Source organism: Chenopodium album, chromosome 1, assembly GCF_948465745.1.
Source record: "Chenopodium album chromosome 1, dcCheAlbu1.1, whole genome shotgun sequence".
NCBI lineage: Eukaryota > Viridiplantae > Streptophyta > Magnoliopsida > Caryophyllales > Amaranthaceae > Chenopodium > Chenopodium album.
Genome location: NC_137834.1, coordinates 91,163,781 through 91,180,443, shown reverse-complemented (window position 1 = coordinate 91,180,443; position 16,663 = coordinate 91,163,781). Strand labels below are relative to the sequence as shown.

The following is a 16,663-nucleotide window of genomic DNA, read 5'->3' as shown; positions in this document are numbered from 1 at the left end:
TTTAAAGAGTTTTTGTAGGAACTTAGAAAATACAGAGTATTACATCAAGAAGACATTGCTTAAATTAGTAATCTGTATATGTTACACCGTATCATAATCAGGTTTTGTCACGGTTTAATAAGTTAATAGTCCTACTTATATGGTACCACTATAGTCACTATACCTTTATGACTTTATGAGGTACTCGTAATAAAATTATAAATGAAATGTGTGCATGTTGATTTTGTTGATGTAATCAGATCAAATAGACTACACATTGGTCCTAGCCTGTGAATTTTTTAGATTTTTCGAGCATCTTCATTGGCCATTGCCCATTAACTGTCTTTAATTGATGATATAAAATTAATAGCAAATAGCCAAATACTTTTTGCATTGTGATAAAAGATAGCATTTGATCCTTTTATCCTAATAAGACCACTTTCACTAATGAGCTAATGGCTTAACCTTTCAGTAAGGCTCACAAAGACAAACGTGGCATTCATTGACAAGTATTTCAATAAGTACTTCGCATACAATACCTCTGTTTCACAATGCTTTTACGTAGTACATGTATTGTTTTACTAGTGGTCATAATCTTTACTTTAAACGTTGACTTACTTGACTAGCATTTGTAATTTATACGTAAAGCAAATATGTTTTTAAATAAGTAACATCTTGTATTTTTGGAATGTTAACTTTTCACAAACACGATGATCCAATTTTTATATTATCAAACATGAAAAGGTAGAATGCTTAAAATTTTCAAAAACGAAGACAATACTTAGTCCTTACATTTTTTTTTTTTTTTAAACTTAGTCCTTACATCTAATTTCTTAAATAAAGAAATAGTGAAAGCTTCACAAAATCACACGAGGACACATTTTAAATACTTAAATAACTTAATGAGTGAAATTTATGATAAGTTATAGGTTTGGTCCAACCTTTAGCGATATCGAGATCATTTAGGGTCTGTTCTAATTTACTTAACTGAACTGCTTATAGCTAAATTAATTGGAGTTGAATTGAACTAATAAGTTGTCTATGAGAGAAGGAAGTTAGTAACTTAACTAAAATGTACTGAAGTAAACTAAACTAAAATTAAGGTGAAGAGAATATGCCCTTAGCCTTTCGTTCATAAGGTTATGTCAATTTGAGAAGACTTTATACAAGGAATTGCCACTCTAAAGTTCACGTCAAAAAGAGAGAGAACAAAGGAATGATTAGATGTATATTGAAAGCTTAAAGTCTTATACATACTCAATTACATGTCTCATACATCCTCCCACTATTCTCTGACCCTGCATTTTATTTTATTTTTTTGAGGAAAAGTTGATTAGCTTAGGTGTATGGAGATAACAATGATATCAAACGTATTATCAATACTACAACAAGTGTATTAAAAGGCATTCCAAACAAAATATATGTGTCATATACTCATATGGCACTCTCATCCATACGTTTTCATTACATGTCAGATTTCATCAATTTATAATACGTACAAAAAAGTTATACAAGTACATGATAGTCAAAACATGCAACCTTTAATTGTTAAACCTAATTTTAAACCACTCCTGTATGATATATTTTTAATTTTAAATATTAATATGTAGCGAATGCCAATATGAATAACAAATTTTACTTTTGAGAAAGTTACGTACAATAAATTTAATTAAAAAAAAAAAACAAGTCATAAATTAAAACGTAAGATTTTAATGTCAACCCCATGAAATGACCCGAGGCATTACCTGAGCCCAAAACCCAAATTAGAGAATAGAGATATCAAATTATCAATTCGGGTGTTCTGATCGGGTATGATGAGGTCAGATCAAATTGGGTTAAGTTTTAAAGTTCAATCATAGTACTTAATTATTGCGTTCATGTAAGTTGAAATCTGAATCGTATATTTTTGGACTCGGGGTGAATGTGATTTTGAAACCTCAAGCCCAAATACAAGTTACGAGTATTTTATTAAGGAAAGCAATCAAATTGTCACACCAAGTATCTCCTAGTTTGTTAAATACCATATCAAGTGTTTTCCAAAAAAAAAAAAAAAAAAAAAAACGGAGTACCATATCAAGTCATTATCAGTCCAATCACACCCTTAAATTACGAGATTTTGTTTTGTTGACCTAACCCTTTGACGTAAAATAATAAGGTAACTTTATGATTTTCATCCTCTACTTTCCAAACCAAATTCTTACATATACTCCGAATCAAAATACATTAATTTCTTTGTCCAAAAATTCATAAATAATAAATACACCATAACCAATCAATAAATTTTTTCCCAGGACTCAACAAACATTAGACGAGTAAATTATAATTTAATCACTTGATAATTCTAAATTAATTCAAGAAATTATGAAAACTAGACTACTAATACTCCATAGTAGATTATTAAAAATTGTTTCAACAATGGGTCAATTACACAAGTTAATACTCAATAATCTCCATTTTTTCGACTAATAACAATAATAATTTATTTATAATAAAAAAAATTCTTACATTGAACTATGAAAGTTAACAACAAAAATCAGAACCGCAGCACAGGAAGTCCAGCAGGCCTTGAAAACAATCGTAGAAGCAAGAACAACTGTATATTCCCCACAAAATAAAAACAAAAACAAAGTTAAAATCATAAAAATCAAATCTTTAAATTTCATTAACAAAATTTTTAAAAAATAAATAAGTAAATAATGAAATTACCATTGATCGACAACTTTCTCTTCAGGATCATCAGTGCTTAGATAATCCTTGGTTGAAAGTTCAACTTGTTGATTTGTGGGTGCTTCCATCTCTTTCTCTTTCTCTCTCAAAACTTCGTGTAAATTAGAGTTATTACACAATCTTACCTTGTTTTGAAAAGGAATTGAAACTAGTGGTTATGAATGGGTGATTTCTTTGTGGATTCACGTGGGTTCTATATTTATACCACCCTTGTGTTGTGTGTTGACTAACTAGTTAGTAACTAGGACAATTATTCTTGTGGGACGTAAGTACGTAACTCCTATATACGAGTAGTCCATTTGGCATGTGATAATAAATGATAGGACGATACATGTAACATGTAACGATGGTTGGCGATAGGAGGGATGGCCGGATGGGTAAGGTTATGGTAAGTCCGATAGGATTAAAATTTTCAACAAAATATAAATGACCTATTTTATTGTAGGGTACAATATTTCTTTGTAAGTGAGTTTTAAATCTACTTTACTTTGTTAGGATTGATGATTTCACATGTACACAAAATTCGATCTCACATTTTGAATATTGGCCTTAAAATTTTAACTAACTAGACTAGGAGAAAATCCACTAATACTTCAATATACTCCGTATCTACTTTAAACACCACAAGTTCTTACTGTGTAAAATTTTGCTATTGTTAGAATTTGACAAGGACATGCAACAAACCGATGGCCAAAGTGCCTTTCCTTTTCTAGCACATTCCTACCTTTTTCCAACTTTTAATTTTCTTTTTTTTTGAAGGGGAACTTTTAATTTTCTTAGTGGGAGCTGATGAAGTGATTTTATCAAATTCAGGAACCATTGACTCTGCTTTGACTTCAACGGTTTGAAAGTGGAGTTGTAGACTTGTAGCCTCCAATGCTTGTTTTTTTGGGAAATGGTTGATTAAACTGAATATGGTAAGCCGTTATCACTTTAATATTACCACCGTTTCATATTATTTGCAACGATTAAACATTTTTCCTCTTTATTTTATGTCAAATCGTTGCAAATAATATTAAACGTAAGGTAGCACATTATTTGTTGACTTTGACTTCAAATATTATTACTCCTTTCACATTATGAGTTTATGACTCAAAATTGTTTAAACACGGCATCGCAATTTTATTTACCACGTATTTGGTGAGCGCTCATCAAATGTGGGAATGGTTATAGGTTTGCATGTACGAGTAATAGTACAAGAATACCTTTGTTTATCATCATGTCAATAAAATTCCACCTCGTAACATCTCTTTGTTCATAGATCTTCCTTACCACACATTAGTACATTACCATGGACATTGGCATGACATTTTCTTTACAAACTTAACCATTTATACGGTTATACCAACAACCAAACAAGTAATGAGAAATCATTTTTAACCGCATTGATTTACAAATTCAAATAGATAGCTGTGTATTATTATGCTATATTCTAAATGATAAATATCAGGATTCTTCTGTAAAGAATATCAGAATCACAATACAGTATGTATCAAATTCTAACTATGATTTTCCAACTCCTAGAAGCTAAGCAGGTAATATACAAAAAATCATATGCATAAGAATTTATAAATTATAATCAACTCTAACCTTAACAACAAATGGAAGAAATGGTGGAAAATCTCTATGTACAAACTACTGAGTCGTCATGATCACATTCAGAGAATGTTGCTATGGAGTCATGAAGATAGCATCTTAAGTAGCAACCTGCAAACTTGCACTGAACCTTGACAGCTTCTTGTATACACTTTAACAGATTTGAATCCTAGTCTCAGAATACAGCGGTCAAGTACATTGCGAAGAGCAGCTATACAGCTCTGCATAAGTGAAAAGCAAGCACAACCTATCATGCACAGAGTTCGCATTTGATATGCCTTCAATACTCCAACCAAATCTTCATTTCCATAGTTTGAAACAGAGAGCATTATAAGAGCACCCAACATCATACTTTTAAGACAATTGCATAAACTGGAAATTTCAACCAATTGCAGTGGAGATGGGATTGTAACTAGCTCAAGAATAGATTGTAAGCAATGAAAAAATTCCCCAATCACGTCAGAAGTCTCATGAGGCATGATGAGATACTTGGCCACTCTCACTAGAGAGCACGAATAACCACAGTCAGAGTATGGTGCAGTTGAAACGATTCGCCATGCAGGCAGTTTTCTTTGATTTTATGAGCTTGCAATGCATTAATAATAGATATAAGACAAGCCAATGCAGAAGGAAACCCTCACTAGATGTAGCCTCTTCCATTAGTTGCCCATCTTCTAGGGGACAACAAAACTTTTTCAAGATTGGAACCATATGTTTCTCTTGAACTATGAGCTACTTTATCCTGATTTTTAGAAGTATATGAATCAAAATCCAAGTTTATTTTGAACTAATTAACCCAAAAGAGAAACAGAGTATATGGATGGATAAGAAGAATGAGATTGGAATTGGATTTGGAACTTACCGTTTTAATCATAAGATCTGGTGCTACGCGGGAAGAAGGAAGATCCATTTGCTGAGAGGTTCTCAAGAATAGATGGTCCAACAACTTGATAGCAGGTGGTCTGTCTGCGGGGTCTCGCTGAAAGCAACAGTGTAAGAAATCCTTTCCTTCAGGTGACAATGTTTCAGGAATGGGTGGGGATTCTTTCAAGACCTTGAACATTGCGGCAGCCTACAGCAAAAGATAAAGAAACTTGTAAATAGATGTAGAGTACATGTACATCTTCATGTTCACATCTCAACCCATAGTATGATCTCGTGACAATCCATTGATATTAATATACTTGCTACAATTTCCCATATTGAGCCCATTGAAGTAAAAATAAAAAAACCCTAGGCTGCTTACCTCCATTGTTTCTAACTTTAATAATGTAACACTGTCTCACCCACATCAGTAATTAGCTTCAGCAAAGGATATTAATATCTTAGCAAGAGAGGCACCTAAACCGCACCTTAATCAGAAATAATGAATACAATAAAAAAGGTGAGAAAATTTTAATCATTAAACCTACCCCTTCAAATTCACTCCATGGGGGCTTGCCAGTGAGCATCTCAATGATAGTGCACCCCAAACTCCATATGTCAACGGCAAAAGCCAAATCAGAACTATTTTCGTTCTGTATCACAGATTGCATGAGCTGTAGGGAAAAAAAATGCACGTTAACAACAGCCAATTTAAGGATAATTCTTAAAAGTTTACCTCAACAAAGGAAAACATACCTCTGGAGCCATCCAGTACGGACTCCCCTTTAGCGAAAGAATAGCTGACTGTTCACTAAGCTGACAAGGAAATATAACTCAAATTAGAATGCAGTATAAGCAGTGCATCTAAGATTGGCCCTAATTTAGTTAGCAGTGCATCTTAAAAGTCATGATTTTGATGATGCGAAGTTGACAGGAAAACACTGAAACTTATGGTCATCACCACAAAAGTCAACTAGAGTCACCATAGCAAGATAATTTCCCAAAAACAGAAAAGCATGTAGCTGGAGATTACCAGCTGACTCATACATTAATTGGTGGCTTATATCAAACGGTTCACAAGTTATTGGTTCCTTTAGATCAAAAGTGATGATAACACAGTAATCATAGGTACTAGATGAGAAGACCCATGGAAGCTATCATCCTCCATCCTCCTTTGGACATAGACAAAAGGATGAACACTAAGTGACCTAGTTCCTAACAAACATCCAGTGCTAAGCTGCTGCATATCTATTAACAATAAAATTAGACGCATTACAATATGACATCATGCCCAACATTGCCTTAAAACATCCATAAAAATGGATTTTTTTACACCCTACTCCATCACTCTCCACAAAAGTATGTATCAATGAAGGATCAACACGCAAATGTAAATTTACAAAATCTGAAACTCACAGGTTTTGCCATCCCAAAGTCTGCAAGCTTGACAACTCCAGATGAATCAACAAGTAAGTTTGCCCCTTTGATGTCCCTAAACATTATAAATAAGTAGAGAATTTTAGCTTTTGAAAAAACAAAAAAGAGAAAGATGGACTCTGGAAATTAATAGATGGATAAAAGCCACAGCACTTTCAACCCCCCCTAATTACACCCTTTCATTAAAAAAAAAATGAAAAAAAAGGCAACTTTCCCTATACCATCCCGAAAGTACAAATTGCTATGTACTATCAGCAACTCATAACTGAGGAGTATATATTAACATGATTGGCAGAGAGTTCGTATACATATAGATATAATGATGTTTAGGTGATCTAACAAAAAAGATAGACTATAAAATCATCCATATCGTAATGCCTCCAGATTAATTTCAGTGTTACCTGTGAATTGTCTTCCTGCTGTGCAAGTAAGCCAATCCAGATAATATATGACGAGTGAAATTCCGAACAACTGCTTCTGTGATAGCCCCACAATGCTCACGAATGTATTTATTGATAGAACCAGGATAAACATACTCCAAATATATGTAAAACTTGTCATCCACCTGCATTTCTCATCAAATTCACAAGTAAATGAAGTGTTGATTATTGGAATCACATAGATATAACAGAGAATTATTCATGGTTGGATGCACTTACAATCTCACTACCATAGTACTGCACAATATTTGGATGCTTTAGATGGCTCAGGACTTCAATCTCCTGTATCAAGAAATAGAATTAGCACAAAATTGTGGAACATTACAAAATAAATTCAACAAATACATCAAAACAAATTGCCCACAATGAACATGCTTCATAGCTCAGAAGACAGGGGGCGGATAGAACATAACTACCCTAATCAGTAATCACGTAAATCATACACTTGCTCAGCTTAGCTTAACCCACCTAGATCTGGTAAAACACACACTAAATGCCAAACTTGAAGATATATAATATACAAAGTATGTAAAATCAGAAAAAGAATCCGCAACATAGGTATTTTATTAATTCATTTATTTTTAACTGTTTCAAGGACAATTAAGACACTATTGCAGGAGCAGGGAAACATTCATGAATGTTGACAGGGAATTGTAATGCCAGAAGTTAAGCTTTGGAAAGTTTAAAGAAATTACTATGGAAAAGAAAAAGAAAAAAAAAAAAAAAAAAAAAAAAAGAGGTTAAAAAAATTATATTTGAAACAAATTCCCTATTTAAGACATTGATATACAAAGTAGTTATTATTGCCTTGGAAAAAATTTCAAAGAACTACCTGCTCAAGTTGCCTCATGCACTCAGCAGACCTCTGATCATCAGGAATTAAGTCTACTTCTTTCATGGCACACAAGGCTCCTGTTTCCCTGGACATTCAAAAAAGAAAAATTTAAATAGGCAGAATCAATGGAAACCAATGACTGAATGGACCAAGATGAGCACAACTACATACCGGTTTGTTGCAGCGTACACACTTCCAAATGTGCCCCGTCCTATAAGTTTCCCTTTTATCCATTGACTTTTCATGGGCAAGATTTCTGGTCTTGAACTGACTTGAGGAACAGGAGACGCCGGCATTGAGGATGAAGGTGTGGGAGGAAGAGGTAATGGATGGACATTAAAATCATGATGAGGGGAAGATATTTCAACAGATAGTCTGGGGTGCAGGGGTGATGGTGGTCCACTGATGCTGTTTCGGGGTGGTCTGGGGCTCCTTAGTAATGGACTTCTAAATGAAGGACTGTCACGACTAGCCATAGTGCTCTCTGGTAGACCACCATATGGGAAACCAGTTGGCATGGCTGGTTCAGACCAACGTGCGGGTTCCATTGGATACATGAAAAATGGATCTCCATTAAGCATCCTTTGTGGGCTATACATGGGACTAGAACTTGAACTTGGAGGAGCACTCTGAAAGTTGATGTCTATGCTATAGTTCTCTTGAGGTCGATGTGGACTCTGTATCTTTTGGGGGACATTCCATAATGGCCAGGTTTCTGTACGGTGCACACTACTACTTTGAGGATCAGCTAAAGTTCGCACATTAACTCCTCGCCGAGCACTAACCCTTTTTTGAGCATCAACAGCAACTCCCCTCTGATCAATTTGCGATGCTACCTTACTGTTTGAAAATGAAATGCCAAAGCAACAGCAAGTCAGACACACCTATGCTATCACAATAAGCTAATCTTAAACTTTTTGCTAGAAGAATTGACATCTCTAGATTTGATAAAATGAGCTATGTAACTTATTTTCATAAAAATTAAGATACATTAACATTAATCCAACCCAAAAAAAAACACATTAAACCAAGTTAGTCATACTTTGGCCTAAATAAACATCAAGTGTTTACAATTCAAATTTTTTTATCATAAACCAACTTACAAAAGTTCGTAGTGTTATATTGTTACAATTATTAAATGTTTCTTACTTCCATTCATCTTATGCACAATCCTTATTTGGTATATACGAGTTTCAATCTAAAGACTTTACCAACTAACCTAGCTTGGATTCTCACATTAGAGTCTACTTTTTTCGTTGCCCTATATAGGACACACAATAATTACTATTGAAGATATTTCTAGTATCTATCTATAATGCAAACTGAGCATGATAACGAAATACCTTCCTATTGCAGTAAAAAGGCAAAAAGACATTCCATTTTCCAATTTCCATCAACAATTCAACAACCAAAAAAGCAAAAACAATAAACATTCATCAAATTCAATTAAAAAACAACCTATTTATTATAAAAAGTAAAGAGTAGTGATTATAGTATTATACCAAGCATTGAGCTTATTGTTATTGTCAAACCCTCTTTCTTTCTCTCTAGAAACTTCCGTTGGCGACGGAAGCCGGAAATTCTCACAATCACCACGCTTTGGCTTTGATTTCGATTTTGTTTTGGATTTCGACACCGATTTATCTTCACCGGAGATGATCTCCGGGAGAGGAAGCGGTTGAGGAGGCGGTGAAGAAGCGGTGCGCAATAAATCGTCACCGTGACGGTGACCGTGACCTTTACCGTTACGGTTACCTAAAAAGAAATCCAAATAACTAAGGTCACAGTCACGGAGATGACGGAGCTGCTTAGCTCTGGTTAACCGGCGATTATTTGACGTCGTTGAAGTATTCGAATTCGAAGTTGATGATGAATTTGAATTTGAATTTGAGGATGAAAATGACCAGCGTGGCAAATTCATTTAATTACCCTTGTAATTTTATTATCATTGTACACAAAAATCAATCCCACCATTAACAACAACAACAACTAAATTAAAATCAAATTATAAACATGAATTTATTGCTGTGTTTTTTTTTTACAATAATAATATATAAAAATGTAGGAAAAATAGAGAAAAAGGAGGAGTATTAGGAGGAAAGAGAGGAAGATTGTGAAGTGGGGGTTGGGGATTTTTTTTGTGAAATCAATTTTCTCTCTCCTCCCTTCCTCGCGATCTTTTGTCTGTTACCTTCCTGGAAGATATCTCTGGTTTTCCAGCAATTTATTTTTATTTTAATTTAATTTATGGGGTGGTGGGTTAGAATTGAATTGGAAGTTCCGACAAGATGAACAATTCCAGATGGAATGCCAACTGATTTGGGATAAAAGAGTGTATACGTCAACCCAGATCTGCCGTACACTAAAGTACTCTCTGCTTTATTCATCCAACTTTACTCTCTTTTACTCGTATTAATCACTTGAGTATGAGTTGGTGATCCTTCTTTACAATATAATCAATGCCTAATGATTTCCTTTTATCTTTCCTCTCTTTCGGTCCAACCCCTAATTTTCATATTATAACCTTTCGGTGACAGGAATTTAAATAATGAATAATACGTATTTTGCATAAATGACTATATAAGTATTGTATAAGGTGACGGTAAAAAATAATTTTATTAGAAACAGAAAAATGCGTATCTAATGCGCACACGGCATTTATTAGGTAAAAAATGGAGATTCATGAGTCGCGTGCCAATAAGGCATGAGAGTTGGCCATTCGTTAGTCATTCACTCATTCTTCTGTTGTTTGCACACCAATAATATACCTTAATAATAATAGAATAATTATTTACACCATTAGTATTAAAAATTATCATCCATGTATGCTCAAAATTGCAAGTATAAGTCGCAGCTGACTTTGTCAATAAACAAATGATGATATGTATTGTACTATTATGTAGGGTTAATGAATGAAGGGTACATTAAAATATAAGTGTAAAATCAGTTGACAAGGGTAAACAAAAGAGTTTGACTGATTAAGAGAAGAGCGTGTGAAATGACAAGTAGGTTTCCTCCATTTTACGCTTAATTAAGCGTAGTAAACTTTCAATGTAGACCACATGGTTTGACTGTGACAATCCTTGATGACAAGTCTGCTGAAGAATGCAACTGAATAGTCTGATTAATAAGTTCAGCAAATACCGCCAATATAAAGAACTTTCAACTTTAAACGGTGCGAGAGAAATAAAATTTCAACTTTAAATTAGTGGAATTTTATCATGCATTCTAAACTTAATACTATTTTAAGTAATATTGTACGTCTATATATTACTTAGTTATCTAACGTCCCGGCCTCCTAGGTGCTTATTAGCAAGATCCTTTAAAGAATATAATGGTATATATTTAATGCATATGTAAAACCTTGATTAATTATAAATAACAAAACGCCTCATAAAATATAGCAATGTACTGATTGGCCTCTAGGAGGTGAGTCTATTGAATTTCATTTTTCAGAAAAATAATTAAGAGTACATTAGTTAAAAACTAAAAAATGATGCTGCAAGCGTGGTCAACAATTTCAAACAATTGTTTAGCACGGCCAACCTTAAAAGTTAATCACAAATACCATTTTTTTTAATTTTTTTTTTTAATACTCCCTGTTTAAATCTACATAAACCATGGGTTTTAGATTGTTTAGCAAGGCCAACCTGTTTACCATGTGTTTCATAAATTTTAATAGTCTGTTATTGAATCTAAACGGAAAATTATACAGTATGTTAATTTAGTCAAACCAACATAAACATATTTTATCAAAAACAAAAGAAGAATAATCAACATATTTTATCATGAGCCACTTTATAATAAACCCAGGCAATACTATAGACTCTTGACTTGACAATTGCATCTTATACGTTGTAATAAATACAATACTAGTAATATGTACTGAAATAAAAGTAAATAATTCAATAGATAAATACTCCGTAAAAACATACACACTCAACAACATGGAGGGCTAAAACTAAAATCCACAAATGTCCAATTTATACACCTGAAGCCCACATGCCCACACCCCTACCAAGCAGCAAACCCTCAAAGGGCAAAATAATAAGAAAAATAATTATTATTAGAAGAACAAGCATCTAAGACACAAAATACAAAGGCAATGAATATAATAGAACATGATGTTATACAAGGGGTAAACTTGTCATGGCAGCTTATGGACTCAACATTCACCAATGCAAACACCCCCCCCCCCCCCCCTTCTCTCTTTTTTTTTTTTTTCTTTCTCTTTTTTCCTCCTTCAAATTTTTTAATACACCCTACATCAGATACTTTTTTTTCATAAATTGAAGCAGTTTTCAATTTTCATCATTGAATTATATGGTCCCTTAAAGAAAAGATAAAAACTAAAAAAAAAAAAAACTAAAACGCCTCACTTATAAAATTAAGTTTCTAGAGGTACCGAATTTTCTACTTCTGAAGCCACAATCTTGCAGATAGGTTTTGTATCATTCCCACTTAAAAGCTTCAATGACGAATCAACCTCAATATCTTTCATAAAGACCCGATCTCCAATGTCCAAATTGCTTATGTCCACCTCGATCTTTTGAGGGATGCATTCTGTTGGGCAAAGATACTTTAGGTTCTTCCTTACTGTTTTTAGCTGTCCCCCTGTTTAACACGAGACGTAATAATGTAAGCATCATTTGTGACAAGATAAACAATGAATAAAAGGATACTGGTTCAGTCTGTATCCATACAGAATAATGCTTGAAACAAGGAAGTATGAATGTTTACAAGTTCATCCAATTTAACTTCAAAAGAAAAAACAGGTTGGGTTGTTAACAATCAAAAAGTAAACAAGAGTCACATTTCCAAATCTAAGGTAAATGTTAAATACAACTTTGAATAGCAAAGAAAATTCTAATCCTGAAAAAGTAATACAGTACTTTGTATTAGTCTGTAGTGTAGAAACTTTTCCTTTCAGCTTCAAATGAGATTTGTTGCACAGCAACATTATACAAGACCATATGGCAGTCCTTTTATTCTTCTAAGGGCAGCCCTATATTGAACAGACTGACATACAGAAAAGCTAACCCTCACAAGGGCCCCCCCCCCCCCTCTCCCTGCAGAGGGACCAAGGGATGAGATAAGGTACATAAACAATTAAGCAGAGGCAGCAGAGCTCAGCAAACCATGACTTACTATAGTTGAAAGGAGGCCACATTTTAAATTCTGCTCAATAAGCAAGTGGTCAGATACTCACAGTACCCAGATAATATTGGTTAAATATATGCATTGCATTCATGACTGATTCACTTCTGATATGAAGCCTTTTCTGATCTGGTAAGAGATAAGTACTTAACACCAGAAGAAAGCATGCTGATAAGCTTGTCTCATTTGACTTTCTAAGCATTTTTACACGAACCTAATACTTTTCAAACATAAGAGTCTGACAACTATTCTGATTTTCAAGGAGAGAAGAGTCCGCAAGCAAAGGTTGAGCCTACCTCTAGTGAAGTGTGTGGATGCAATGATGAAAACATTCTAACAAAAACAATGGACCAAGATCAAGTATAAATCAATGGATCCAAGTATGTCATATCTACGGCAATATATGGGCACAAAATGATGCCACACTATCCATCATGATTCTTATTAATAAATGCAAGCAAATCGCTGATGCCCTGATGGTAATACAGCTAATACTAGAGCAAAGACCTCCACAGCATTCTATGGTTTTAACTTTTAAGATAATAATCTTCCTTCAGTAGATAAATCATAAGAAAACCGGTAGATATGGCATATAGGTTGAATTATCATAACAATAAGCTCCACTTCAAAGGAAGAGAAGAAAGAAAATTGGTAAGGAAAACCTGATACTTAAACCTTCTACAAAAAATAGTGTGTAACTCCAAGATTTTGATATTTATGCACTTTTATTATACGCTGTAGAAAACTCCAACTAAAGGCATATTGAATCATATACCTAGTCTAATCAACCGTACATACAGATTCTCAAAACAATCTAATGATTAGAAATTACTCCTTGGAACACTATACTAGTTTGATCTGATTCAAACATAAGTGAATCGAGAAGAAAGAGCTGTCCTTGCCTCCTTGGAGGCTTCCAAAACCAATGCAAACAATCACATATAGGCAATGACATCTAAATTCATCACATCAAAGTAGTAAGTGATGCTCTATTTTGAAGTGTATATCCCGATATGAGCAGTACTAGCAGTCTAGCACTGTCTATATCTATACATTGCTAATTACGTCTATGCATCATCATTAGTAAAGCTATAACGATTATATCAAATAAACAACGATTCGTGTCCCTTATACTTGCTTTGTTTTGACTCATTAGAGAGTTATAATCTCAAACAAGAGCATCAAACCAAAACCAAAAACAAAGAAACCAAAAATCAATAATTAAACAAACCTTTCTTAAGGCCAGGACAAGAATCTACACCCTTGAAAACAACGGGCACATCAACTTCTAACTTCGATCCTTCTTCCGCCCACACAAACACCATATTCATCACCTTCCCTGTCTCCTCATTTCTCGCTAGCTGCTCAATCACACACACAATAATTAAAAAAAAAAAAAAACACCCACATTTTAAAATGAACAAAATTCAACACTAATTACAATTAATTTACACCAAATTCACCATTAAATCATATTAACAGAAAATGAGAAATGACCTTAATGGGGAGGACATTTCCAGAATGAAGAAGAACGGAAGACCCGGACCCGGCCCGAACTTGAAGCTTGAAAGTGGTGGAGCAGAAGAAGGTAGGATCCAACTTAGTAAGAATGGAATCAATCTGCTTAGTTTCAGTGGTAAGAAGCTGCTTTGAGGTGTTTTCTGAGGTGGGGGAGAAGACGACGGCGGGGATCTGACCCTGAGCTCTGTTACGGGCCGAAATTCGGGGGCCCGAAATCTCTCTTGGTATGGCTTGTATTGTATGGTACTTTCTGTAATACTCCGCCGCCTTTCTCAGCCGTTCGCCGCCGATGCGCCACCATTGTTGCTGCATTTTCCTCGATTTTCGAGTGCTATTAGGGTTTAACAAGGGTTTTCTTTTTTCTTTTTTAATTTTGTTTTTTTGGTTAGTGAGTGTCTGATTGATCACTGATTCAGCTTGATCAGGTGAGTAGATTGGGCTTTTGTTTTGGGCTTGCTTTTGTAAAAGGTTGAAGTGGGCCTTTATGTGTTTTCCCTTTTAAAAAAATTTGGTCCATTTTTAAATATGGATACATGGAATAGTAAGTTTTTCCCTTCTAATTTTTTTATTTTTTTTGGGGGGGGGGCTTATTGACATGTGAATTTTTATACTACCTCCATTACAAATTATGAGCAACAATTTGACATAAAGCAGAGAGGGAAAATGTCTAATTGTTGCACATAACCTGTAACGGAGGTAGTACTACACTAGAAAACTTGATATAAGGTAGTAAGTACTTCTAGTAACTTTGATCAACGTAAGATAAAAATAGTCATTTTACACTTAATTAATATATAACATCATTTCCCGTCAAAAAAAAAAAAAAAAAAAAAAAAAATTATAACATCATTTTCCTATTATAAGAAAACTTTATGCTAATAATCTAATGTGAGTTCTCTTGTGAGCATGCAGTTAAGATCGCTCCTTTAGAAGTTCATCATCCAGTGTTTGCAATCACATGTGATGGTATAAAAGAAATTTGAAGAATAAAAATATATGTATACAATGTGTCATACAATACTATAATTTCCGGTCCTGACATAAAAAAGTTTTAAAAAGTCCATTTAGTAAACACTAACCACTAAACTAATCTACAAGTATGTACTCCGTTTATATGTAGCACACACAATATAATGTCACTTCTAAATTCTTTAATCGCTCTTGTTTTTGCTCAAGCGTTTATATATATGTCAATCTTGCATAGATAAAGGTTTTTTTTTTTGCTTGGCAAGCTCGATCAACTATCTCTTGTTTATTTTAATAACAGTTTACCAACCTAATCGGGAGAAGAAGAAAAAAACACATGATATCTTGGACTCAAAAATAAAGTAAGAGATTTTTGAAAAGAAAAAAATGTAGGAGTAAATATAAAAGTTGGGCTGCTTTTAACGGATTTCCACACGTTAGCCGCTTAAAACCAAATTAGGTTTATCGTTCAACTAACCTTAGATAATTAGGTTAACGAGTGTTAATAAAATGATTAAAGTAAGATCGAATAAGTAGAAATGTCTAATTAATTAAATTAAGTTGAGCTTTCACAAGCAAAATGAGTAAAACAAATAGATTATGAAATAAGTCCTCACCTATTGCTATTTATATTCCACATAATAAACATTAATATTGACCAAGAATAATTATTCCTCCTCATTCCTCATCTATCACTATTTATATACCACATAAAGTAACAATTATTTATTGTCAAAAAAAAAAAGTAACAATTATTTGGCCTAATATTTGCCAAAAATGTTAAAAATCAAAGAGTAGCAAAGTCAAAGCATGGGCTAAAAGCAATGTGAAAAAAGAGGGGGAGAAAAATAAATGACAAAGATATGAAATGAGGTAGAAATGACATAAATCATAATGATGTAATTCAATCTACAGACTCCATCAGGTACATGCACATCCAATCACCAAACAAGTCAATCCACTCATCATACTTGGAATTATTTATTTATAACCTTGATTTTTATTAGGTGGTCCACATATTAAATTTATTTAGTCAAAATAACATATTGATATACTCCTATAAATAGTTATTAGGTAAGATCTTCCCTAAATTTAGTCATGGCTAGTGGATAATTGAAATTGATATGTCCAACTTATAAGG

General features: G+C 33.6%; 2 protein-coding genes and 1 long non-coding RNA gene across 3 annotated transcripts; all 3 read right to left on the bottom strand.

The window, feature by feature from the left end:
* Positions 1–2,338: 2,338 nt before the first annotated feature.
* Positions 2,339–2,991, bottom strand: LOC145626980 (uncharacterized). The gene is made up of 2 exons (XR_014111234.1): positions 2,686–2,991; positions 2,339–2,572 (listed from the first exon to the last, which is right to left on the bottom strand). It is a non-coding gene; the product is annotated as an uncharacterized LOC145626980 (long non-coding RNA).
* A 1,110-nt stretch (positions 2,992–4,101) lies between these two features.
* LOC145626972 (mitogen-activated protein kinase kinase kinase 5-like) lies at positions 4,102–10,114 on the bottom strand. Its single transcript, XM_081679399.1, has 10 exons — positions 9,381–10,114; positions 8,050–8,718; positions 7,876–7,963; positions 7,263–7,325; positions 7,005–7,168; positions 6,583–6,658; positions 5,923–5,982; positions 5,715–5,840; positions 5,165–5,374; positions 4,102–5,044 (listed from the first exon to the last, which is right to left on the bottom strand). The coding sequence occupies exons 1-10, from the start codon at positions 9,797–9,799 to the stop codon at positions 4,943–4,945; spliced, it is 1,977 nt and encodes a 658-aa protein (XP_081535525.1). The 5' UTR covers positions 9,800–10,114; the 3' UTR covers positions 4,102–4,942.
* Positions 10,115–11,925: 1,811 nt separating this feature from the next.
* On the bottom strand, positions 11,926–14,949 carry LOC145626959 (uncharacterized). Its single transcript, XM_081679396.1, has 3 exons — positions 14,533–14,949; positions 14,267–14,396; positions 11,926–12,492 (listed from the first exon to the last, which is right to left on the bottom strand). The coding sequence occupies exons 1-3, from the start codon at positions 14,866–14,868 to the stop codon at positions 12,266–12,268; spliced, it is 693 nt and encodes a 230-aa protein (XP_081535522.1). The 5' UTR covers positions 14,869–14,949; the 3' UTR covers positions 11,926–12,265.
* Between the last annotated feature and the right edge of the window lie 1,714 nt (positions 14,950–16,663).

Excerpts from the sequence above, each read along its gene's own strand:
- LOC145626972 (XM_081679399.1), bottom strand. The coding sequence starts at position 9,799 with ATGAATTTGCCACGCTGGTCATTTTCATCCTCAAATTCAAATTCAAAT. Across the intron at positions 7,964-8,049 it reads GTGTACGCTGCAACAAACCG|GGAAACAGGAGCCTTGTGTG; the intron begins GTATGTAGTTGT and ends TTGAATGTCCAG. Across the intron at positions 5,983-6,582 it reads ACTTTGGGATGGCAAAACCT|CTTAGTGAACAGTCAGCTAT; the intron begins GTGAGTTTCAGA and ends TTTCCTTGTCAG.
- LOC145626959 (XM_081679396.1), bottom strand. The coding sequence starts at position 14,868 with ATGCAGCAACAATGGTGGCGCATCGGCGGCGAACGGCTGAGAAAGGCG. Across the intron at positions 14,397-14,532 it reads GAAATGTCCTCCCCATTAAG|CTAGCGAGAAATGAGGAGAC; the intron begins GTCATTTCTCAT and ends GTGATTGAGCAG. Across the intron at positions 12,493-14,266 it reads TTGTCCTGGCCTTAAGAAAG|GGGGACAGCTAAAAACAGTA; the intron begins GTTTGTTTAATT and ends CGTGTTAAACAG.